The 26850-nt window shown below is 36.4% G+C and overlaps 1 protein-coding gene across 1 annotated transcript; it reads right to left on the reverse strand.

Annotated features, from left to right (window-relative positions):
• Positions 1 to 3918: 3918 nt before the first annotated feature.
• RNFT1 (ring finger protein, transmembrane 1) lies at positions 3919 to 15281 on the reverse strand. The gene is made up of 9 exons (XM_074261978.1): positions 15099 to 15281; positions 12626 to 13086; positions 12297 to 12373; positions 10714 to 10814; positions 10040 to 10193; positions 8547 to 8708; positions 7734 to 7799; positions 4816 to 4917; positions 3919 to 4276 (listed from the first exon to the last, which is right to left on the reverse strand). Exons 2-9 carry the CDS (start codon positions 13029 to 13031, stop codon positions 4142 to 4144), a joined length of 1203 nt encoding a protein of 400 aa, XP_074118079.1. The 5' UTR covers positions 13032 to 13086; positions 15099 to 15281; the 3' UTR covers positions 3919 to 4141.
• Between the last annotated feature and the right edge of the window lie 11569 nt (positions 15282 to 26850).

A 26850-nucleotide genomic window follows, 5' to 3' on the forward strand; every position in this document is an offset into this window, starting at 1 on the left:
ATTAGAGGTGGGATTTGAAACTGGGTCCCCTAAGGTCAGTACTTTTTCTACTTTTCTGGTCATTTCCCTACTGCAATTATTGACATATATGAACAAATTATTGATGGAAGGTAAACAAACCTCTAAATTAAAAAAAAAAATGCTGTCTTATACAGGTATATTAAGCACAAAATGTTAATTAAAAATCACAAACACACATGTGCACTTGTGTGCATTAAATGTTTCATTGAGGGTTTTAACTTGGGAAGCCAAGGAATAAATGTCCACTTTTTTTTTTCTTGAGGCTGGGGTTAAGTGACTTGCCCAGGGTCACACAGCTAGGAAGTGTGTCTGAGAGCATATTTGAACTCGGGTCCTCCTGAATTCAAGGTTGGTGCTTTATCCACTGTGCCACCTAGCTGCCCTGTAAATCTCCACTTTCTGGAAGGTTTGCAACGTAGGGCAGGAAATGGATAAATGAGAATTGTTTAAGGAACTGACCTTTTACATAGGTTCTTAATTAAGTTTTTTGGTTTCCCTTTTAGTCCTACTACTATTTTTTACAAAAGATTTTCTCTTTTCCTTAAGCCACTTTAAGGACTAGAATGAAGTGTCAGCTAAGTTTTACAGCTGGTTTTTTTTTTTTTTTTTTTTGGTATCAGTGGTAGTGATATTTTGGCTGGCATTTGAAAAGAGAAGAAATGAATGGAGAAAGGGAAAGATTTAAACTACTTGCAAACGAACAAACTGACTTGAAAAACAAAAACTCTTATTCCCTCTCCACTTATCCCTCCTTTTTATTAAGACTTTTAAGGAGCTAAATCATTGAGACAAAACAAAATGGCTGACACAAAATACACATGAATGCCTACCAAGATGACATATTTATACAATTAATAGAAGGTAGAATAAGGTTTATGAAAAGTCCAATGTGGTGAGAAAAGTTATGAGGAAGATAATCATTTTTAGCTAGAAAGAGAAGATTTAATTTCTAAACGGTGACCTGGAAATAATCCATTAGTCATACAAAGATAAAGATGGGTAGGAAGTGAGACCCTAAAGAGACAAATCACAGCTAGAGAGAAAAGCAAGTTCATGAGCTCATCTAAGGGTTGTACATATAATTATCTTGCAGAGGGAGACTTCAGTGTATGGCAGTGATTTTTAATACATTGCTTTTAGTAGTTCTCAGATTGACATTGCACCTTTTTGTGAAATAGTGGTGCCCCCCCCTTCATAATGCATGTGTTGAGAGAAGACAAAGTAGGCTTTGTTTCAGTGAAATGTGCTCCAGTTCTTCTGCACCTTCAACATTTCCTAAGAGAAAGGTTAGCATAAGAGTGCCTCTACTTCATTAGGCTATTTACAGCCCAGTCCCATGTTCTACCCATTCTCTTTTGACGTTGTTTTTAGCTATAGAAGTATAGATATATAGGAGTAAAGAAGTAAAACTTCAAACTAGAAATAGGTATAGGTATGACTTGTTGGGAACTCGTACAGAGCAGAAATGACTTGGTGTCTAGATGCATTATGGGTGCTGTAGTGATGCATTTTAACCAAGAAAAAGTTAAGACAACATTAAATCATGTGCTGTTCAAGTTTTTTAGTCCCAAACTGGCTTCAAATTCAAATATTTATTAGTAATAGCACTGAGCTACCACATCCTACACAATTTATATAAGGCACAATCCCTGCCCTCAAAGAGCTTACAATCTGAGACAAATAACTATAACATAAAACAATATACAAGTGGAAAGGTAGCACAAAATATGAATTCCACTGGAGAGAAAAATTGCTGAAGGAAGAGAGCAATAGTGGTGCTAACGTAAGGCACTGAGGTATAAATAGTAATCTTATAAAGGGAGATGGCATTCCAAGAAGAAATTGAAAATTAGAACAACAGTATAAACCCCCCTCTCCCAAACTGTTGATGCAGATCTTCCTGCCTATAATTAGTCTGTCATACAATCCATCCCAGAATTTCTTTACTTTTTAGTGTCACAGGCCTTTCTGGAATTTTAATCATGGTTTTAAATGAATAAAATATATAGTATTACAAAGGAAACTGATTATATTGAAAGACAGTTAGCAAAATGTTGTTTAAAATGTATTCATGGATCTCAGATTAATAACCTGTGATCTAGAGGGCTGCTAGGTAGTGCAATGGATAGAGCACTGGCCCTGGAGTCAGGATGACCCGAGTTCAAATCAGGCCTCAGACACTTACTAGCAGTGGACAAGTCACTAAATCCAGATTGCCTCTCTTCACCCCACTTCCTCTCCACCAAAGAATCTTTGATCTAAGTGATATATAGCCCATCTAATTTTACTTAGCAATTCTCTTTACATTTCTTTTTATTAAGGCCACCCATACCGATTTGTGGGTCAAATTAGGGGAGTTTGCAGAGGAATTAGCTGTTAAACTGGCAGCTCTAATGCTTTAGCAGGTAGAAAAAGATCCCTCCACCCTACCAACTTTAGCAAACTCTTTGGGGGAACTATAGGAAGAAAGGAAGCTCCTCTGCCCAGTAAGGCACACTGCAAATTTAAAAGGCACCATGGGTGCAAACTCTAATTAAATACCGATTAGAACACAATTTCAAGAAACTTTCAAGGGAAGATTTCATTCTATGCCCTAACAAGCTTTAAAACAAAGAACTTAAAGAAAACTGACTTAAAAGCCAACCCTGGAAACATTAAGTACAAATATATCCCTTGAAATACAGTGATACAATATAATGTGCTACTTTTACAGAAATCATAAAAACAACTCATGAATTTGTAGCAGCAAAAATGGAAAATTCTTCTAATTTTTATAAAACTTAAAAAGTAAAATGATTTGATACGAAATTTGAACTTTTTGACAAGGCTGTTCTGCCTTAAAATTCTCTACTAGGTTCTTTAATCGAGTTTTCTTCCAAGAATGAAAATATAACTCTGAAAATTAGCTTACTAATATAAGGTGACAACTTTTCCATTTATGTAGCACTGACTCATTTGATAATACTTCAATACCATTTCCTCAAAGAAGTAAAAAGACTAAATATGCTTTCTTTTCATACGTAGACCAAATTAAGTCAAGAAATATTAACTAAAAAATAAGTTACAAAATAATACTTCAAAGCTGTACAGTAACTAATATGTAAGAAAGCCTGATTTTTCAAGGGTACAATAATCCCAAAGTGAACTACAGGAATAGTGCTTAAAAAAAAAAATGAAAGATTAAAAGAAATTAAATCATTTTGTGGCTTTAAAAATATGTAATGAAGATTCCTTTCAGATTCAGGGTAAATTTTTGGAATTTGTTCTTGGTGTAATAATTATCATCAACAAATTATATTGTTAACTATTCAAGGTCAGTACCACTAGATAAAAACAAAATAATACACAGCTAAGTTGACAGCAGCATGCTTGTGTAAAGTCTACCAAAAAAGTTTTAAATTTCATTTATTCTCATTGATTGCTAGTCAAACTGACAGTTAACAATACAAGTCAAAATATACCTTCCCTAGTCAGTTTCTTTGACTTGGAAAATCTGATTTAGACAAAATATAGAATTTTACATTTTAAAAATATAAATTTTATAAAATATTTTAAAGGTATTATTTGTTATTCTTAAAAGCCAACATAGGAAAAATACACTGAAATGTCTTATGGGAGCATAAGAATTCTAGGAATAATTGAGAATTAGATTTCTAAAAGTTAATGTTCTCTAAAAAAGGTAGAATTATTTTATATACATGTACCTAAAACCATGGAAAAATAAAATTTTGAATTCTGGCAGGGAAAAATGCCCCAAGTTCCTCAAAACAAATTACTATTAGTTTTCCAACTACCTACTGAAAACAATTTATCATTACACACATCATTAAATTATACACAGATGAAAGTGGTGTTTGAACAACACTGAACTAGAAGAAAAGTCAAAATAACACAGGGTTGCTTTTTACCCATTTAATTCTTAAAATTCCATGTCTGTAGACAGAATTTTCTTTAACTTGTTTCTAATAGTTTAAAATGTCTGATTTGGATGCTCAAAAGTTAGTTTTGAACTAAAAAACACTGGAAATCCATTTAAAATTCAATTATAGCAGTACCCACATTACTTAAACATCAAATGAAAACCAGCATCCTACAAACACCAAATAGCAGTTGACAGGATTTAATAAATCTGAAGATGTGATGAAGTGGCTCCATCTTTCCATTTGTTTACATGGTCTGAAATAACAGTTCTGCAAAGTGGACATGTTTTCTCTCTATTAAACCATAACGTGATACACTCTTCACAAAATATATGCTGTAATGGAAGCAAGAACTGACTTTTACACTTGGTAAACATTCTACCTAACATTTTACTATCTAAAATGCCTATTACATAGGATTTTCAGACCGACTTAGATCATATCTTCAATTTAGATATAAATTTGAGACTCTTAGAAATTCTAACTAATCCAATCACACAGTTATATAGGGGCAGATTCAGGAAATAGGTCTCCTGACTGAAAATTTTGCTTACAGCATCAGGCATACGATAATTTAATCATTCAAATTACAATGCTGTTAGTGGTGGTGATATTTATGCTTTTGAAATTGCACTTTTAGCCCAAATATAGGTATTTTTCAAGACTGCCAAATGAAAATTTTAAGTCAAATCAATTTCAAAATTTTGGAGTTTTCTCCCCAGAAATGTCCAGATTGCTTTCATTTTTAGTTCCACAGATTTATTTTCTATACTCTTCCTGCTGTTATCTTCCTAAACTAAGCACAAGGGATAGAGTAATGGAGGGGGTGCCGTGGGAACGATTTGCATGGTTTTAATAGGCAACTTATAATTACCTGGCAGATAAGAAGGATAGGCTTCTGGAATTCAGCCTGACAGATGGAACAAAGATCATCAGCTTCTGAACACTGTCTCTTGGAGGCTGTCACCCCATAACTCTACAAAAACAAGAAATTTTGCTTTTTTATTTTCTGTCATTCATATGCCTTAATTTTCAAAGTTTTTGCCTCTCCATCACTTTCTTCCTAAAATCTATGTGATGTCAAATTTTTAGCAGCCTTTCTAGAGTCAGACTGGTTTTCTATCTGGCACAAACCTCCAAAGGATTTATCTAAATGGCAGAAAGCAGTGAAATCATACAAATAGAGGGAGAAGAAATCATTACCTTAGTAAGGGGAGATTTTGCAAAGATTTTTTCATATATGAAATTGGAGTCGAGAAGATCTGAGTTTGAATAGCAACATGACCCTAGGCAAGTCTGTTGACCTCTATGGGTCTCAGTTTCCTCATCTGCAAAACAGGTATGATGATACTACCTATCTCAGCCCTATTGTGAGCATAAATACAAAGTAATTTGCAACTTTAAAGTCCTACCTAAGGGAGCTAGCTATTACAAAGTAAAAGAATGTTTCATCTTATACCAGTGGGAGCTAACTGGGAATTAAAGGGAAGGAAATAAAAGCTCATAAATTTTTTAAGGCAATATTAATAAATCCTTGAAAAACTTTCCAGAGCAAATATCTTGGCTAAAGAAACTGAGCAAAATTAAACAGATTAACCTAATCTGACAATGCTCCAAACCTACAAAGTCTTCCATCTCTGCAAAGAGTGAGGCACGCAGTTTTCATCTTTTCAGGCACTGTTTCTTTTTTCAATAGTATTTCACTTTTTCCAAATATATATATATATAGTTTTCAACATTCATTTTTGTAAGACTTTGTATTACAGATTTTTGTTCCTCCTACCCTCACCTTCCTCCCCCCTCCAAGACAGCAAATAATCTGATAAAGGTTAAATATGTGCACTTCTTTTAAACATTTCCATATTTGTCATGTTCAGACCAAAAGAGAAAGAACACGAGAAAACCAAACAAATGAAAAAAAAAAAAAAAGTGAAAATACTATGCTTCGATTCATCTTCAGTGTCCATAGTTTTCTCTTTGGATGTAGACAGCATTTACCATCCCAACAGTATTAGAATTGTCAGGTATTGTTTTTTTAAGAAGTCAACTACACTATCTCATAAGGTTGATGTAGCTTTCTCACCTAGATATATACAAGCTTTATCCTTGAGAGATCCATTTAACGTGTATAGCACAGAGCTTCCTTGATAAACTTTTGAATACAAGCATATTTAAAATGCATGTGTATTGTAACAATTAACATCTAGTTAAAAGTGTTCATCAAAATATTTTTCATTTGAATCTAAACTTCAAACTGGCTTTCAACTCCATTATTCCACTGAACCTGGTTAAGGTTTCTTAATTGTTAGACACAAGTTCTTTCAAAACTGTAGTTTCAAATTGTACTACAAGTTTGGAATAAATAACAGCCTTTTTTTTTTTTTTTTTTTTTTTTTTTTTTAAACTTTTCATTCTTCTTGACCTTTCTGCCTTCAAAATTTCAACCTTTCTTCCTGGACACTCTTCTCTTTAGGTCTGATGTCCTAGTCTGCTCTCTCCTGGTCATCTGGATGACCACTCCTAGGCCTTTTTTGCTGGATCTTCCCTAAGACCTGCCCAGTGAATTATCTCCTAAGGCTCTGTCTTAGGCCCCTGTTCTTCCTCTGCAGTATATAGTGTGTCTCAACAGCTTCCATGAGTTTCATAATCATTTCTTCTATCATTTCCATTTCAGAGACAATGTCTCATATCTATATATCTAGCCTTAACTTCTCTTCTAGTTTCTTATCAGCACATAGTACCTACTGGACATTTCCAAGTTCTGGGAATTTTCACTTGAAAATCTCCCCTCTTTTAAAACTTCCTTCTAACCACTGAGACACCATGTTTCTTTCTGTCACTCAGGCCTACAGCTTCAGTATTATTCTCAGCTTCTCTCTCACACTCACTCCACATATCCAATCTGATGCCAAGTCTTGCCCTTTCTACCTTTTATCACATCTCTGGTATAGAACCCTATAACCCTTTCTCTCCATTCAGACAGTTATCAGCCTGGTGTAGGCCCATATCACTTTTTTTTTTTTTTTTTTTTTGCTGAGGCAATTGGGGTTAAGTGACTCGCCCAGGGTCACATAGCTAGGAAGTGTTAAGTGTCTGAGACCAGATTTGAGCTCAAATCCTCCTGGACTTCAGGGCTAGTGCTATATACACTGCTGTACCACCTAGCTGTCCCGACTCCATTGGTTTTTACTTACAGAATCAACTATTAAGGTCTTTTGTGTAGCATTTAAAGCTCTTCAGGATCTGATCCCTTCTGACTTGTCTTCTCGTGTTATTCCTTTCATATACTCTGCAGTCCAGCAATACCGGCCTTTTTGTTGTTCTTAGCACATAAAATGCATCTCCCAATTCCATGCCTGTTCACTGGCCACTCCCAACCTGGAATGCTCTCCATCCTCACCTGTAGCCTAGCAAAAGAGGCCTTTCTGCTCCGACCCAACCCTTGTGTCTTCCTGATATTACCAACTATGTTCATGGTATATATCTTGTATGTATAGTTATTTGCATGTTGTCTCCCCCATTAGAATAGAAGCTCTTTGAAGACAGGAAATGTTTTTGCCCTATCCACAGTGCTTAAGCATTTAATAAATTCTTGCTGACTGCTTAGAAAGAACACCTGATATCTACCACAGTCCCAATGACAAAAAATGCAAACATAATGTGAAGTAGAAAACCATTCAGAGACTATAAGAAATTACCTATGAGCACCTCTTAGAATAAGCTATCAAGATAACATTTTCTAACACAAAATGTATGTAATATTTTTCTGTAGCTAGAAAACGGGATACTTACTGGTCGTGTTAAAAATATCCGTAAAGCCCGCCTGAAAGTTCTTAGATGCCCAAAAAAGTCTAGAAGCTGAAATAGTGAATAAGAATTAAGTGGACTTGTTACAAAAAGCTACGGTTTTCTAAACTTTAATTCAATTTTCAGTAATGTAATGATCTTCCACCCTATTCCCCAAATCACTTAATTCAAAATCTAATAGTTTAAATTCTAGGTCCATTTTCTGGAATGTAAAAAAGTCCTACCCAAACTTCCTTTAACTCCATATTAAATTGTGTCTCAAATTTAATTTCAATTTCATTATAGAATTAAAACAACTCCCTGCCAAGTTGGTATAATCCTACGAGGTCAACTAAAATCTAAAATGACAAATTCAATACATAAATGCATAAGGCACATATATGCATAAGGTACTTCATCTTATACTCCGTCCATCATACTTCTATAAACTTGTAGTAGGTACAAATTAACATGATAATGTCAAAAACCAATAAGGGAAAAGTGCATGGCCTTATGTAGGTTTTAATATATATTTTTAAATTACTTTACCATAGTGGTAGTTCAGATTAAAGTATGGAACCCTCAAGTAAATACTACATAGTAATATCATATATAATTTCTAACTTTTCACACTAATTCAGTTAAACTACTTGCCTTATATTTTTACATTAGAAAAAACAAGTTTAGCAAGTTTAAGTGATTTACTTGCCTGTGATTATTTAGTCAATAACAGGGTATGAACAGGGTGGTCACTCTCCTGAAATATTTCTTAATAAGATTTTTAGTAAATTTATAAATGGCAAATTAAGTATTACATACTTTTAGAATGAGGTAGAGTAGACCCAGTAGAATCCCAAGACTCCATCCTGTTACACTGCCTCCTAACTCCCCATAGCTAATAAGATAACGAAACCAAACTGGAATAGGAACAAAAGTTCGATAATACTGGCATAATTCTTCTATGAGCATATACCAATAGCCCTAAAGAAGAAAAGAAAAACACATATAAATCCACAGTGAGCTTTCAGTATAAACTTTATATACACAGCTCTATACATCATAATAGCCTAAAGGGACTAGAAAGATCATTTAATCTAATCTTCCCCCATTTCTCAAATCAGGAAATGTGGAATCCCAGAGGGGTGAAGAGGCTTGCCCATGGTCACATGGGCAGTTAAAAAGCAGAACCAGGACCTGAACCACTGGTTCCTACAAATATTATTAACTACTAATAAAATTCAGTGATAGCTTACTTAAGAAATTAACAGATATTGTTATACAGATAGAATCACAGCCCGATTCCTAGATTATGTAGGGAATTCACTTACTTCAAAATAGAATTTTAAGGAAAGGAATATTAAAGTAAAAATATATCAACTGGTCTTCAGTGAAAACTAAACAGCTCTACAATATTGTTTTAAAAAGGTATAAAATATAGCTTAATTTTAAATACAATCAAGACAATTATTAGACAGAACACAACTTATCATTGTCAAATCCTAAATTTCATCATCATAAGACTTCACAGAATCATATTATTTACAGCTGCAATAGATCACACATTGAAACCCCTCCAGTCTCCCTGTCTTACAAATGAGAAAACAGGCTCAGAACTATCTCTTCTAGGATACATTGTACCAGAACCAGAATGGGAACCTAGGAATCCAGGAATCTAGCCTTCTCTATTCTGCTACTTAGAATAACCAAAAAAAACAAAAAACAAAAAAAACTTGTATGATTGTACAGATCATCTAACTTTATTTAAATTTTAGCATAATATCTCTCTTCACCTGGGAAGTATGTAAAACTGGAACTATCAATGAACTGTTAAGATATGAAAGATGAAAAATCCCAGAAAAATTCTCAGTTATTTATTTTTCTGACTTTTACTGAAGCAAAATCAGTTGTTTTTTCTTTTTTTAGATTTTACTGAAAAATTAGTCAAATATTAACTGGCAACTCTATAGAGAAAGATATCTAAACTCCCCTAAAGTTCAATCTGTATTTGACTTTAGGCCTACTTTTCTTTGTAATAGATGTATTTATTATATCTCTATGATTTCCTTGGCCTGACATTGTTTGTATTTTCTAAACAAATCCCAGCTAGTAGTAGAGAATTGTCAGCCAGAGATGACAATTGCTGCAAGATAATTCACAAAATAGAGACTTCACATATAGATAACTGAGGGAATGCATTAGGATTTTCATATCTGATGCTTTTTAATTTAAAAAAAAAAAAGTTGCAGGAGGATTTTAAATTCAATCCTTTTAATATTAACATTTTTCTACATGAATAGAAGATACTTTCTTACCTTGGATTTAAAAGATATCACAAAAGAAGGCACCAATAAAATAAGGCATTTGAAGCCCATGAAGAGGAATTTAAGGATGAAGTCTGTAATTCCCACAATCCAGAGTACCTCCCAGAAGCTCAGAAAATCCAAAGTAGGATTTAAGAAGATCAAGCTACCAAAAGAAATACATCATTATTATTGGGAGGGGAAAAAGTGTTACTCTATTTTCAAAAAAAAAAAAAAAAAAATCAGCTAAAAACCCTTTATGTAGAATAATAAACAATCTAAAAAAATAAAATTATCTCAAATGTTGATTCAGAAGGATAGTGAATTAAAAATTTAGATTCCTTAACAGGAATTTAAAAATAAATTTCTGGTTTCACTTTTTTATATAACCTAGTTTTAATTTACCATCTCAAAAACCAACCTTCTGAAGTATCTCACACTTTTATTTAAGAATGCAACTAGATTCTACTTTATTAAACCTGGAACTACATCCAACAATTCTGTCTTCTATCTCAATTCTATATTGTAACAAGAGTATAAACTGCTCTTGGTATGAAGTCTCTAAATGCTCTAAATACTATATGACACCTGGAAACAGCTTTTAAATCTTTGTGGATACCTAAAAGACTAAAGTTTCCGGTAAAAAATACTGACATACATAAAAATGGGACATGTGCTCCAATTACCTGTAATAAAGTGATTGAGACTGAAAGGTGTAATACAAGAGAATGGAAGATCCTGCTAAAAATACCAGTAAGCAAGCGCACTGTACCTTTGAGCACCTTTCCTGTAAAATAAAACAAATATTATGATTTACCACTGAATTTTCCAGATTAAATGCATATGAATAATTTTAAATTTCACTTCCATATTTTTTAAGTTATTTTTATGGAATGATTTGCCTTAAGCATAGAAAACATCTGGTTCATTTGTAAGTCACTATAATTTGTAATTTTAGTTCTTAATAAAGTAGTAAAATTGATTTTTTAGGACAAATTTTGCAAATACAGATTTTCCTCAAGATAAAAAAAAAAAATCTTAAAGCCTGATTTCAAGTAGATTAGCCCACATGTAAACAGATTATAAAAGGACTTCTAGCCAAGTACAAAAAAAGTCAAATTCCACTTGGGGTAAAGTTCCACTTTCTTCAAAAAGGAAGATAATTTTGTTGAATTTTTAAAATGTTATTATTTTAATTGAGTTTTAAAGTCAAGTGGTTCTCTAAAGGTCATTTTAAAAATTCATTGTCAATTCAAAAATACTTTACAAATTGTATTGACTCATCTTAAGTTCTTAAAAGGTAATTAAGCTTTATTGGGTAAATCATATATAGAGCTTTTTTTTTTTTTTTAAACACTTGCAATTCTCTTTGCCAAACTGAAAAAGGATCACTTTCTGCCTGTGAGTTATAGCTGAAATGTATATAATTGTAAAGTTGCCTTAATGTGAAATTTGGCAAATTAATTCAATTTTTCCAAACATTAATATGAGGATATACTTTTTGAATATCTCAATTTTCCCACATTCCTTCCAACATTTATTATTTTCCTTTTCTGCCATATTAGCCAATTAAAAAATTTTATTAAAACTTTTTATTTTCAAAACATATACATACATAATTTTCAGCATTCAACTTTGCAAAATCTTGTGTTCCAAATTTTTTTCTCTTCCCTTCCCCTTACCCCTAGAGGGCAAATAATCCAATATATGTTAAACATGTGCATTTCTCCCATACCAATTTTGGATATGTACTTTCCAAGCAATCATCTACTTCACCAATTATGTTATGATACCCTTACTAGATTTTCTTAACATTGGAAAGGCAAATAAAAGTTCAATATATTTATTTTAAACTCAATTCTACCCTAAAACAATAGGTAGCATATTTGGCAGATGTTTATAGTTAGTTATATTATTGTAAATATGGACAAACTCCCAGAATAGAGGCACTTGTTCATTTAATTCTTTCTGTAAGGTTAGAAAGTATCTTCTAAGATCTAAAAATGCTTAATTCATCGAGCATTACTCCTCTATCAGGATGCCAATCACATACTTTCTTCTTTGATCAGATGAAGAAATGCAACAAAAGGATAGGCAAATTATCCATGTAATGTAGTTGAGAATGAAACCTTATGAATGTCATAATGCATACATTTATGTCTGCCAAATTCACATGATCTAGTCTTCCCATTTCTCTCGAAAGTTAGCATGAAAATCTAGAGAAATTTGGTGTTTTAAAAAATGTTTAATTGCTGAATATTGTACTTACTCTCAGAAAAACCTGATTTACAATGCTTTTGTTTGCATACATAAAAGTTGTTAGCAGCCCAATTCCAAGAGAAATGCCTGTTAGAAAATAAGTGCCAGTTATTTGGAAGAAAAAAAATCAAACAGGAGTTTCAAGATAGCAAAATGAAATGTTCAACTTCCAAAAAGTATTCTAGCTAGCAATGGATTATGGCAAACTAAGACAAATTAAAACAAAATATATCACATTGTAAAAGCTAACAAAAATAAGTAAAATGAATGTTAAATTATCCAATAAATAAAATAAATGAAATAATTTAGCAATTAGTTACTTAATAGTCACTATTATACCTGTTATATGCTGCATTACAAGTTTGACACATAAAATCAAAATATATGGAAGACTTTTCTGCAACCAACGGAACAGATAGCGAAACTCAGAGATAGAACTGCTTCCATTTTCTCCCTGCTCCATGGTAGCATCATCAGGTTGCCTTGCTTCATTGTGTGAATGACTCCTTAATCGACTGTGTATGCAGCCTTGGGTATTGCTTTGGGAAGCAGATCTTAGGTTTCTAGGGCTCAGACTTTCACCACACTCTCCAGGTACAGAGCTTATCTGGATGTGAATTTCTCCAGGATGATGGCAAGCAGCTTCACCAGTCATTCTTACAGAATGGGCACAATGAGAAGCTGGGACAGTCTCACTGCTTCCAGTTCCTGGCAGATTGTGAAGATGACTACAGCTGGCTTGCATGGCTTTGGACTGCTTTTCCTTTGATCCAGATTTATTTGTTTGAGGGTTATATCTCCTAAGAAATAGTTTAAAAAAAAAAAAAACTTTTAAAAATACATTTGAGAAGAGAATTATGATTAAACAGAGAAAACAATATATTGTCCTTTAGCAATTTTTATTTGCCAGAACCAACAACCACAGCAAGTATTTTTTGGTATTTCAGGTTCATATGGCTTTTTACTAGACCCTTATTCCTTCCTTAGTTCTTTATTAAAGATCTATTACCATAATGCTCTCTTATGTAAATTTCCTACACAAAAATTCTTATGCAAACATGGAGGGCAGCTAGGTGGAACAGTAAATAAAGCACCAGGCTTGGAGTCAGGAAGATCTGGATTTAACTGTGGCCTCTGACATTTACTATAGTGTGACCCTAGACAGTCACTTAACCTTATTTGCTTTCCTACCTCATCTATAAAGTGAGTTGGAGAAAGAACTGGCAAACCACTCCATCCAGTATTTTTACCAAGAAAATCCCCAATCAGGACATGAAAAGTCAGATGACTAAAAATGACTGAACAACAAATGAATCCTACTAAGAGAAGGCAGTAGATTAATCTATTAGGATGGATGCCCAACAAATGTTCTCATAAAAGAGAACTGCTAATTCTCCTAGGAACTCAGCTTCTCACTATATTAGTTCTTAGTTTTCAACACCTCAGATTGCTAGTATGTAATATTGGAACAATATCATCATCTAGACCTGTGGTCCTCAAACTTTCTAACTAGGGGGCCAGTTCACTGTCCCTCAAGACTGTTGGAGGGCCGGACTATAGTAAGAACAAAACCTCACACTCTGTCTCCGCCCCTCAGCCCATTTGCCATAACCCGGCGGGCCGCATAAACGTCCTCAGCGGCCAGGTCGGTGGGCCGCAGTTTGAGAACCCCTGCTCTAGAATCTCTTACTAAACCATTAGGAAGGCAAATGATAAACTACAAAAACATCTGGAATTTCTTTAGGAAAAAATATTTGCCTTTAATTAGCATCATGATGGTGAAGACAACCCATAAAGAGGTAAATTTGGTGCTCAGGTTATTTATAGTTCTACCCCATAAAACTTTCTAGAAGACTGGAGCCAAATAATGTTGCATGATTACCCATAATTAATGCTGCAGTCAACAGCAAAGCACTATTTAATTTTTTTAAAGAGAATGCAGCTAAATGACTTCTAAGCCCATAAAACAGCCACCTGTTGACAGTCGGATTAATTCTGCCAGGTCAACCTTCAGTTTGAAGAGAGTAAAATGACAAATTTGTACCCTTTTAAAAAAATGCTGTGGGTTCCATTGGCATGGAAGACGTGATGGGGGTGGGGGAGGCACCAAATCTTCCTCCTAACCCGACAAAAAGCCGCCAGGGTCCCCGAGGCCACGGCAGGACAGCTCTATCTCTTCCAAGGGAAGGAAGCTGGGGGTGGGAGAAGGAAAGTTCCCTGGCTTTGGCTCCCAAATGAAAGGGGAGTCTAGGGCAGAAAGGGAGGTCTCTGTGGGAGTAGGCAGCTCCACCAAATCCCTACTTTGTGCCAGAAATCGTGCTAAAAGGAAAGAACGCAGAGGCAAAAGGCTGTCCTCGCCGTAGAGTTCACAATCTAAACCGGGAGACAACGTGCAAACCACAGTGTGTATAGCTAGGACAGACTGAAGTAATCCACATGAGAATGGCGCTACAAGGAGGGGGTGCCCAGGAAAAGTGGGATTCAGCTGGGCTGAGACCCGAAATCGGAGAAACCCGGAGCAGAGGGAGAGGAAGGACGCGCACTCCCTGGCACGGGACACGGCCCAAGCAAAAGCACGGAATCGGAGCTCAGGGCCCGGAGGTCGGAGTCAGGAGGCGCAGGAGCGGAGGGGGCGAGCCCAGAAAGCCCAAGTGAGGCTCTTAGATCTGACTCCGGATGTTACCAAAGAGCCTCCGGAGTCTACAGAGGAGGGGGGGAGGACGCGGGTAGCCTCCCCCCGAGAGAGGGAAAGAGCCTAGAGGGAAAGCATCGGGCACCCCCGCCCCCAGTTCCGTCCGCCCCCGGAACTCACCTCTCATGATGAGTCTGACGAGGCCTCGGTGGCGGCGGCGGCGGTGGCAGGAGGAGGAGAAGGAGGCGCTGCCGCGGCGGGCCCGTCACGCCAGGCCGTCATCACCGCCGCCCTCCCGCAGCCAACGACTGACACGGGCAGCGCCAGACTTGAAGAGGCGGGGGCGGCGGCGCGCGCGCTCCCGGAACGTGAGGATCGCGCACACGCCTACGACCGCCACGCTTCGAGGCGTCCCAGGAAGGGGGGGCAGGCGAGGAGCGGAGAAAGGGAATGCGGTGGCGGAAACTAGGTGTCGGGGAAGGGAGGGTTCGGGTGTGGTGGAGTGGAGTCGGCTTTCTCGCTTCATAAACTGTCCCTCCTCCCCAAGCTATTTAAATCAATCAAACAATAAATAACCGCCCCCTCGCGGTTAAAAACAGAAGCTCTGAGATTCGGATATCAAAGTGGGTCAAGAGGACCGAGCTCGGCAGACTCGTAAACTCGGAGGCGGCGGCGGCAGAGGGAGGGGCTTGTTACTATGGGAGATGCGGCTCCGCGGCTGCGGCTTGCGACGCTGGCTGTGCGGAGGCCCCCCATAAGCCGGGCACCTGCAGCTCCAACTCGGACCCGGAGCTCGGGGACAGTTTGCTATTTCCTCGGCCCAAAGCTTCCGAACTGAGGCGGCCTAGAAGTGGAAGTCTCACCCCGTCCCTTCGGGCGGCCCCGGCTCTCGCTTGGGCCCTGGGCACCGCGGGGCTCCCCTAAGCTCGTGCACCCACGATCGCAATCGAGACTAGATAGAGGGAGGCTCTGGACCTAAGGTTTGACTTCTAGGTGAAGAAAATCTCCTGGGCGGGTTGGCGTTTTCTGCTACGAGTTATCCGGAGCACAGAAGCCCAGGCTCACCCTGCCAGTATGTCAGAGGCAGCTTTTGAACCCCGGTCTTCCTGGCGCCAACCAACCCTTACCCCCATCTCTCGTTAGATTGATAAATGAATCTAACAAATGGCCCCTCCCCCATTTTTCTGAGTGAACACATCTTTTCTTTCCCCCCCCCTCCTCCTTATATAAATGTGTTTTCCTTCATGCCCGGAAACAGCGTTTCCGTCTCTAAACTGCGAGCCTCTCTAGCAGCTTTTCTAACCTTAATTGATCCTGTGCCAGGAAACGCTCCCCAGTTGTTGGAATTGTGTTAAGTATTTTTGTGGACTGAATAAAAAAATCTAAACACGTGAATGGGGCAGTGGCTAATTTGTTGTCATCATATAAAGGGTGCGAACTTATAGCTTTTGTGTTTTGTGAGTTTTATGTGGATTTGTAATTGAGAGAAAAATATAGCTTGCATTTCCTAATGTAAGGGGAGTTATGAGGAGTAAGGCTGGAAAAGTAAGTTGGTGCCAAGTGGGAAAGAAATAGAAATGCTAAAAAAAAAGTTTATATTTATTCATCTAAATGGTAGAAAGCCAAGGGATTTTTTGGGGGGTGGTTAGGCCTGTGCTTTTGGAAAAAACCTATTTCCTTGAGTTCCTGGGAAATTAAATCTTAACAAACAGAAAACAAACAGAAAACCCACTCTCCATCCCTTTTCCATTTCAGAATAAACGTTCCCTCTTTACCTTTTCACCTTCTGGGTCAAGGCTTTGAAGTGCCATAGTCACCATCTACATTTGTAAAACTGAGTCAACTAAACGTGTACTTGTCTAGCCTGTGAAGGGATTTAAGATTTTCATATTAATCGCTATAATATAATAATGCACATCAGGAATGAATACTAATTGAGTACTAAATTGTATACTAAATAAGTACTAATAACTTAGCTATTTCAGTGCTTCCATTTTCCCAGCAGATTCTGACTTAGAAATCTGAGTCTCACAATGCTGCTTGACAAGGCTTTGCATGTTAAGTGATTCAGAGATTGCAGAACCTGTTTTCCATCACGGAACTCTGGTCCTGTCCCCCATGAAGTAATGACTCCTAACATTTGAAACAAGCAATTAAAAATCGTTCCCACAGGACACAAGAACACCCATATTGTCCTGCATGCCTCATGTCCTGAAAAAGATTGTATTGTACCTTTCACTTCTCTTCCCATTTATGATTCATGTATCTATCCTTTCCAGGACAGCTTCCAATTTACAAATCAAATTTTTCATTCTGAAATTGACAAATTAAACTTGGTCTCTAAAAACCTGTCTCTAGGCCTGCTTTAGCCAGCTATCGCTATTTACAGTTAAGAGACTGCTGAAGCTGGGAAGTGAATATAAACTGTTAGCACTACTATCTATCTACCCAGTTACTTATACCTTCAGAATCTAATGCTTAATGTGCAACAAGAAAGTGGTATTTACACACATATATTGTATCTAGGTTTTATTGTAACACATGTAAAATGTATGGGATTACCTGTCATGGGGGGAGGGAATGGAGGGAGGGGGGATAATTTGGAAAAATGAATACAAGGGATAATATAAAAAAAATTACTCATACATATATACTGTGAAAAAAAATTCTAAATAAAATAAAAAAAAAAAAAAAAGAGACTGCTGAAGGAAAATTCCCCTAATGGTCCCAAACACTGGCTCTGTCCACTTTCCCTAGTTGAGATGGCAGGCTCTAGATTTCTGATATAGAAAATAGTGAAACTCACTTTCAAGTTCCAAAAGCAGCATTATCTATCATATATGTGTGTGTGTGTATATACATATGTATATTAAAAGTATGGCAGAGCATATAGGTGGTGCAGTGGATAGAGCACCAGCCCTGAAGTCAGGAGGATCTGAGTTCAAATCTGACCTTAGACACTTAGCACTTCCTGGCTCTGTGATCCTGGGCAAGTCACTTAACCCCAATTGCTTCAGGAAAAAAAAAAAAAAAAAAAAAGTATATGGCATGGAACCAGGCCTGTGGGTTTCATTGTTTTAAGGAAAATTGCTCAGTCACATAGTCTAAGCTATCTCTCATATAATGCTGCTGCCATCACTTCTCTGTGTATATGTGATGAGGTTAGTGGCAGTGCAGAAAGTTGTGGGACTCTCCTGTCCTGGTCCTTTGAGAAAGAATTCACGAACCTGAAATATTAAGTGGCAAAAAGGGAAGTTTATTGTTGGATGAGAAGTCAGCTTTGTTAGTAAGACTTCAACTCCCCAAAAGATCAATGGGAATTGAATGGTCCTTGAATGATACTGCTTATCTCAATCTGGGAGGATGTGTCTTCTTTTTAGCCTCTTTGGAATCCGGGAGACCCCGATCTCTCTTCTTTGACAGATCAAAAGAGGACATAATTTCAGAGTGATAATTTTATAGATTAAAGGGAACACAGTTTCATACTCCTGTCATAGGTATGCCCCAAAACTTAGAAGGCAAGTCCTACATATGTGTCAAGATATTAGGAGACACCTTGTTTTCCAGAGCTAAAGCCCAGCAAGCAAGTTTGTGCCCCAAGAATGGAACAATCCTTTGCACTTATCCTCCGGCAGATCTCAGTCCCAGGATTGTTTTATATAATTTTTGTATTGCTTTGACCAGTACCAGTTGTTCTCTGAGCTCAGACAAGCTTAGATAAGTACCCATGTTCTAGTTTTGAAGCCCTGCTATGAAGCAAACGTCTCATTGTTGCTGTTGCTTGTTACAGTCAGAGCTACAGTTAACTGCATTGTAGTTAGTATAAGTATTGAGATCTGCAGATACTACTTTGAGTTTTCCCACTATAATGGGGGCCCTGGCACAATCCTTAATTGAAAGCTTTTTCCCTCACTTTGAAATTAAACTTCTGTTTGATTCCTGATTCTCCTGTCACTGGCCTGCTCTGTTCTGTTCCAGTCATCCATAGGTTAGGGGCTGGTTCAGTTCGATTAACATATGATAGTTTTCCCCATGTGCTAGAAGAATTTACTGTGGTACAATATCATAGAAGAGGAGTCATACAACAGGGAAAGGGTGGAGAAGAAGGCAAGCGCTTGGCCCTTTCTAAAGTTCACAGCCTCCAGATTGCAACGATCGTCTAGGAGAAATTTATAGTTTGGATTATAAATCACTTTTTTCTGGTCTTTATTTCCTACTCACCCACTCCCTTTATAATCTTGGACCAGTTTAGAAAGCAGTTTTAGCCAGTTTCTTGGGATTGCTAAATTCCCTTGGGTGTCTTTGTCCAAGGCTGGCTTCTATACTAAGTATTGAGTGCATATGTTGCTTTTATTCCACACCAGCAGGTTCTGCCTCCCCAATTCCATCCTTTCCCAAATAATCACATAACCGAGACTAACTCATTAAATTAATTTTATGTATCATGAAGAAACAATCAGAACAGAAATGAGAGAATGAACAGAACACTCAATTGATCAGCACAGGGGAAATACAATAACCAGTGATTGACTTTTAGAGAGCAGAAAAGGACTTCCTGATTAGATACTGGAAGTGAGTGTACTTAATCAGAGTCTTCCCTTTCTGTTTAGAGCCACAGTAGGAAAAGGGGAACCTAGCAAAGGCATGGGACGAGGCTCACATAAACTGGATCAGTCCTCAGCAGTGGCCACAGATCCCATGGAATCATTTCTGCAATCTACTCTTCTCATAGTGAGGCAAAGAAGAGGTACTGTTTCAAGATATTGAATACATTCTATACCTCTCTTTTGTTTTCTATCTCTACTTCAGAGGTTTCTTCAGGAATCAGTCCAAGTTTGCAGCCCACAGCTCCCCAGAAACTCTCTCCAAAATTTAGATTTTCCATGCATTCTGAAATTGATATTATTTGCAAGGCTGGATTACTTATATTATTTGTGTTGTCTTACCATCTCCACATGAGTAGTACCAATATAAAAATAATCGTCATCATAATATAAAAGAATACCACCCACCTCATTGAAATAACACAGACTATTCACTGATGAAAAGATCATCTGTCACTAACGATGTGGCTGCTCATCTCAATTAGTGGTGCTTGGTTAGTCCTCTGCTGGAGGCAGCATGCTCAAATTAAGAGAAACATACCACCTAAATTTCTAGAACCATATTTATAACTAAACTAGCCTGCTTTCAGAGCCAGGTTCAAATTGGAATAAATAAGAAAATTATCCCAATCTACAGGAAATAAAGACATCTGGTTATTTTTACTTCGAGAATCAAATTTTATATTTAACAATAATAGGAAATAGAACAGAGATTTGATTTATATATAGAACTCCCAAATGAGTTCCTTTACCAGTGTGAGTTGGTATCTTCTCTGTAATTTATTGCCTTATATAGTTGCCTAGACAGCACTCAGAGATTAAGTGACTTCTCCAGGATCACACAGCAAATATTTAAGTGGAAAATAGCTTTTTTTTTTTTTTTTAAATCACTCCAAGACTAGTTCTCCATTAAGTCATACTGCCTCCCCATCATAAAATCTATAATCAACAAAAAGGGCACAGCAAACTGTCATTTGTTTAGTTCTATTGAAAGAGAAATTTCACTACAGTGTAGTCATTATTAAAAGTAACTAACCTAATACTGAAAAATGTTTAAAGTACTTGATTACTGGCTAATAATTTTAAGTGAATTTCAATCAGCATTACAGTTTTAAATTATATAGAAAATATATTTAGTTATTAAAAATAAAACTACACTAAGTCCTTAGGCATTAAATACATTACTGAATTGCATTTATATAATTCCATGATAAATTACTGGAAATGCAAACAATTTAATATCTCAAATAACTGGAAGCTTGCCTCATATTTTGCTATCTATATCTATGAAAAATAATTTTTAAAAGTTAACATTTAGGGGCTGTTAAAATATGACAGTCTTAATGATGTTATATGACTTCTAGGGGAGATAGCAATGATTTTGAAGTCCTCTGTCCTTTGGGGGCTTCTGTTTTAACAATAAGTCAGTAATTCTAAATCTTCTAGCTTTCGAGTCTGCTTCAGGGAATTCTCATAACCAGTCTAAGAATAACAATGTCAGATTCTGAATAGACCACTCCTCAGTTCCTTGCTGACTGTTAGATAATCTGTTAGTCAGAGAATCAAATTCTACCTCTGGACTTTTGGACCATAACATTAACATATCTATAATAATTTTTTTTTTTTTTTTTGAGGCTGGGGTTAAGTGACTTGCCCAGGGTCACACAGCTAGGAAGTGTTAAGTGTCTGAGACCAGATTTGAACTCCCGTCCTCCTGAATTCAGGGCTGGTGCTCTATCCACTGCACCACCTAGCTGCCCCAACATATCTATAATATAAAGAACTAGATAAATGTGTCTCTGCTTAATTCTCTTGGAAGTTAGCCCGATTAAACTGGCATTATAATTACAATAAACTTTGCCCCTTGACTTCGAGATGGGTTCAAGCTTGCAAATTCTTTTGAGATACCTCACAACATAGATCTGTGACCTCAACCTTTTGAGGTCCCTTCCCTAATCTCAACAATTCCACACACCAAGGTAAGCCTTCTACCTACTATACTTGTTTTGTTTCTTAAATCTTGTCTAGTAGTAGGGCATAGGAATGAAAAAGTGAATAAATTTGTTGAACCATTTCTGTTTGTCTCCCAATCTGCTGACTCATTTTCTAGATGAGTTTCCTAATTTAATGCTTTTTTTCTAGGAAGTCAAAAAGATCTATAATTCACTTTCCTTCTCTCTCTCTCTCTTCCCCTCAGTTGTTCCCTTCTTCTCCTTCCTTCTTCCCCTCTCTCCCTCCCCCTCTCTTATTATCCTTTTCCTTTCTTTCCTTCCTTCTCCCTCTCCTATTATCCCTTCTCTCTCTCTCCCCTCTCTCCTTTCCTCCCTCTTTTGGTCTCTCCCTCCTATTATCCCCTCCCTTTCTTTCCTTCTCTCTCCCTTTTTTTCTTTCCTTCCCTCTCCCTTCTCTTTCCTTCCTTCCTTCCTTCCTTCCTTCCTTCCTTCCTTCCTTCTTTCCTTCCTTCCTTCCTTCCTTCCTTCCTTCCTTCCTTCCTTCCTTCCTTCCTTCCTTCCTTCCTTCCTTCCTTCCTTCCTTCCTTCCTTCCTTCCTTCCTTCCTTCCTTCCTTCCTTCCTCCTTTCCTCCTCCCCACCTCTCTTCTTCTGCCTCTCAATCCAAAGAGGACCAACTACATCAAAAGTAATGTCTTGACTGGTGCCTGAATAGGATTTGAGCCAGGCTGAGCTAAGCAAGGTCATCAGCCTCCCTCTCTCTTCCAGAGTTGTTCAAGTTGGACAACTGACAACAGCCCAGGACCATTGGATGACCTTGGCTTCTTTGAAGTTTGACCAAGCTCGTAAGGGAAGCCCTAGACTCCAGCCACCTTCTTTTCTGATGGAATAAATTGTTCTTATTTGCACATTCTACCAGGGGAAGTCTTCACCTGCTCCCTACTCACCAACTCCCATTGGTCACCCTCAGCCTAGTTTAGCACATCTGATGAGACAGTTTTATGGGGTGTGGCCACAGTGCAGGCCATAGCTTGCTTCTTCAGCACACATATTAAAATGGAAAAGATACAGAGAGCATTAACATGGCCATAGATAGTCATCTTGCAAAGTATCTCAAATATATATATTTTTCCCTTCTTCTCCTGGGATGTTCTTTCCTCCATTCTCAATAAATGCAGTCAAACTAGCTAAGGTTTGGTAGTTAGTGTTGTATGGACAGAGTAAATACCTAAAACAAAAAAAGGTAAAAAGAGATTTTCATACTCAGGGGAAAAGGGTTTAGACTCCCACAAAAGAGACACTGGTGGGTGTTGAAATTCAAAAGGAGTTGCAGACCGATGTCAAAAGAATTTGCAGGCTTGAGCCTATCTCTGAGTGAAGGAACAAAGTTTATTATAATTGTAATGCTAATTGAAATGGGCTAAATTCCAAAAGGATTTGCAAAGAACCAGAAGCAAGAACATAAATTTATAGGAAAAGATAGATCTGATTTTTCATGTCACTGATATGTAATTTTGTGGTTTAGAAGTAGAACTGAGGAGTATGCACCTATGGCATCTGCCTTCCCAGCTCCACAGAGTTTATTGTGGACCTTATATTCTCTAACAACATTTTTTGGTGTCTTTCTTTCTTTCTTTCTTTCTTTCTTTCTTTCTTTCTTTCTTTCTTTCTTTCTTTCTTTCTTTCTTTCTTTCTTTCTTTCTTTCTTTCTTTCTTTCTTTCTTTCTTTCTTTCTTTCTTTCTTTCTTTCTTTCTTTCTTTCTTTCTTTCTTTCTTTCTTTCTTTCTTTCTTTCTTTCTTTCTTCCTTTCTTTTCCCCTGAGGCTGGGGTTAAGTGACTTGCCCAGGGTCACACAGCTAGGAAGTGTTAAGTCTCTGAGACCAGATTTGAACTCTGGTCCTCCTGAATTCAGGGGCTGGTGCTCTAACCACTGCGCGACCTAGCTGCCCCCTGGTGTATTTCTTTATTCATTTTCCAGCTTTCATAAATACCATCTCAATTTGTTAAATTTTTCTTTTTCCTTTCTTACTGATTGATATATAGTCATTCAGTATTTCAAGTTTGCCTCTAATTACTGATTAGTGTTTCACAAATTTTAATATTGTATTCATGTTATTGTAATCTTTGAAGAAACCTGTATTGTTCCTATGATTTATTCTTTAACCCAGATTCAATTATTCAATTCATTTTTTGATATTATTCATTAAAATTTATATTGCAATGGTATCCTGTGGCTTTTGATCATGATATCATTGTTGACATCTAGTTTTATCATTTTATGACCTATAAATGTTAAATTTCTCTCCTAACACGACCTATGACTTTGAAAATGATCCCTTATGGACCTGTATGTGCCAAAATGTTTGTGGCAGCTCTTTTTGTAGTGGCTAGAAACTGGAAGATGAATGGATGTCCATCAATTGGAGAATGGTTGGGCAAATTATGGTATATGAAGGCTATGGAATATTATTTCTCTGCAAGAAATGACCAGCAGGATGAATTCAGAAAGGTTTGGAAAGACTTACATGAACTGATGCTGAGTGAAATGAGCAGAACCAGAAGATCGCTGCACACTTCAATACTGTATGAGGATGTATTCTGATGGAGGTGGAAATCTTCAACATAGAGAAGATCCAACTCACTTCCAGTTGATCAATGATGGACAGAAACAACTACACCCAGAGAAGAAATACTGGGAATTGAATGTAAAATATTAGCTCTACTGTCTATCTACCCAGGTTACTTATAACTTCAGAATCCAATACTTAACGTGCAACAAGAAAATTGGACTTACACACATATATCTAGGTTATACTGTAACACATGTAAAATGCATGAGATTGCCTGTCATCTAGGGGAGGGAGTAGAGGGAGAGAGGGGGAAATCTGGAAAAATGAATACAAGGGATAATTTTATTAAAAAAATTACTCATGCATATATACTGTCCAAAAAATGTATAATTATAAAATTAATAAAAAAAGAATCATAAAAAAAGAAAATGATCCCTTATGTGAATGATTTTTGTATATTTTAAAGAATAAATAATTCATGCCATAGACATCAGGATAATAACATAAAGGGTTATGTGTAACAAAGATAGCAGCAGAATGAGCCATTGTTTTTCTACTGGTCTCCTTGATAACCTTGCCAAAATTGGATGGAACATCTTTCTATACAACTCCATGCTTTAATTCTTCAGTTTTGTCACATTTCTGACTCCTTGGCAAAACTTGTTGGTAGATCAGAGTTCCAATGATTTTGACATACAATAAAGGAATTAAACTTTGAACAATACACATTTTCCATTGATATTCATACGTTGAGATAACAAAAGAGGTCAGAGAGTTGACAGACATGATGTTACATAGTTGGAGGAAGAGACATGTATCTCCCCTGTATGAGCACTTTTGTATACATGAGTGACAGAAAGGATTGCGAGGTTTGAACTCAGCAAAACTCTCCTGTTCCACCATGATAGCATCCTAGGATGAAGGAACAGATGGACTTCTGGGGCTTGAGACTTCATTCTTATTACATTTTCTGGTCTATTCAAAAAGCTGTTTTTCTTTGTCATAAGTTCTTTAAAATCTTGATTTTCTATTAATTTATTGATTTTATTGATTGATTTGTTATTTGTTTGATTTTTTTAAAGATACAGATTTCTTCAAAAAATTATTCTGAGGGTGAGGACTACTCATTTTCTTAAAAAATATTATATTTTTACTTAGCATTTTCTATTTAACTTCTGTTATTTGAGAAAAAAAAATCTTGTGAGTTCAGAATTGTAGTTCTTAGATAGATGACCACTGTTTCTTTCTGGAAATTTAATGGATATTTTTTTTCTTTTTGTCATTTTCATATTTGACAATAATATTGCCTAGAGAAACCAAATTCAAAGTTTCTTTTTGTTGGGATTTTATGAATTCTTCCCATTTCAAGTTCTTACCCGTTCTTCATATTTCTGAAAATTTTGTCATATAATTTTCTAAAATCTGATAGTGATCCATTTTTTTTTCCTTTTCCAATATTTTCTGGACACTGAATAATTATGAGATTTTCTCTTAATCAATTGTCTTCATCTGTATTACTGCTTAATGTTTTTCTAGTTGAATAATTTTCTGAGTTTTTAAAAATTTTGTACTTTCTGTTTTTTTTCCTATTAATTCTGCCATTAATTTTTTATCCATTGTATTAGGGATACTTGAGTTTGCTCATTTTGAATGTATATGTGTGTGCTTAATAGTGTTTTATTTTTCTAAATACAAAGATAGTCTCCACCATTCATTTTTGTAAGACTTTACCTCTGTCCTTTTCCTTCTTCCCCAAGGCAGCAAACAATATGAGGTAAGTGAAATATGTGCTATCCTTTTAAACTTATTTCCATTTTTGTCATGTTGTACAAGGAAAATCAGACCAAAAGGGAAAAAACCAAAAGAAAGAAACAAATGAATAACAAATAAAGGTGAGAAAACTATGTTTTGCTCCACAGTCTCTATACTTCTCTCTCTGGATGCAGATGGCGTTTTCCAAACCAAGTCTTTTGGAAATGCTTGAATTGCTGCATTATTGAGAAGCGCCAAGTTCATCACACTTGATCATCACATAATTTTGTTGTTACTATGTACAGTGTGTTCTTGCTTCTGCTCACTTCATTCAGCATTAGTGCATACAAGTCTTTTCAGACTTTTCTGAAATCAGCCTGCTCATCATTTCTTACAGAATAATAATATTCCATTGCATTCATAGGCCATAACTTATTCAGCCATTTCTCAATTTCTAGTTCTTTGGCACTTCAAATAGAACTACTACCAACATTTTTGCTTATGTGGTCCTTTTCCCTCTTTTGTGATTTTTTGGGGATACAGACCCAAGTGATGGCATTGCTAGATCAAAGGGCATGTACAGTTTTATAGCCCTTTGGGCATAGTTCCAAATTGCTCTCCTGAATGGGTGGATCAGCTCATAACTTCACCAAAAACACATTAGTGTCCCAGTTTTCCTACATCCTCTCCAACATTTATCATTATCTTTCCCTGCCAATCTCAGAAGTGTGAAGTGGTAACTCAAGGTTGTCTTAATTTACATTTCTCTAATAAATGATGATTTAGATTTTTTCATGTAACTAGAAATGGCTTTAATTTCTTTATCTGAAAATTGTCTATTCATATCCTTTGACTTTCAATTGGGGATTCACTTGCATTCTTATAAATTTGAGTCAGTTCCCTATATATTTTAGAAATAAGGCCTTTATCAGAAACACTGGCTATAAAAATTGTTTCCTAGTTTTCTTCTCTTCTAATCTTGGCTATATTGGTTTTGCTTATACAAAACCTTTTTAATTTAGTGTAGCCAAAACTATCCCTTTTGCATTTCATCAA

Source organism: Sminthopsis crassicaudata, chromosome 4 (genome assembly GCF_048593235.1).
Source record: "Sminthopsis crassicaudata isolate SCR6 chromosome 4, ASM4859323v1, whole genome shotgun sequence".
In the NCBI taxonomy this organism is placed as follows: Eukaryota; Metazoa; Chordata; class Mammalia; order Dasyuromorphia; family Dasyuridae; genus Sminthopsis; species Sminthopsis crassicaudata.

Bases quoted from the DNA above. Each gene is read 5' to 3' on its own strand.
- RNFT1 (XM_074261978.1), bottom strand. From the start codon at position 13,031: ATGCAAGCCAGCTGTAGTCATCTTCACAATCTGCCAGGAACTGGAAGC. The intron at 10,815-12,296 runs GTAAGTACAATA...TTTATTTTACAG, and splicing joins TAAATCAGGTTTTTCTGAGA to GAAAGGTGCTCAAAGGTACA. The intron at 4,918-7,733 runs GTAAGTATCCCG...TTGTTTTTGTAG, and splicing joins GGATATTTTTAACACGACCA to AGTTATGGGGTGACAGCCTC.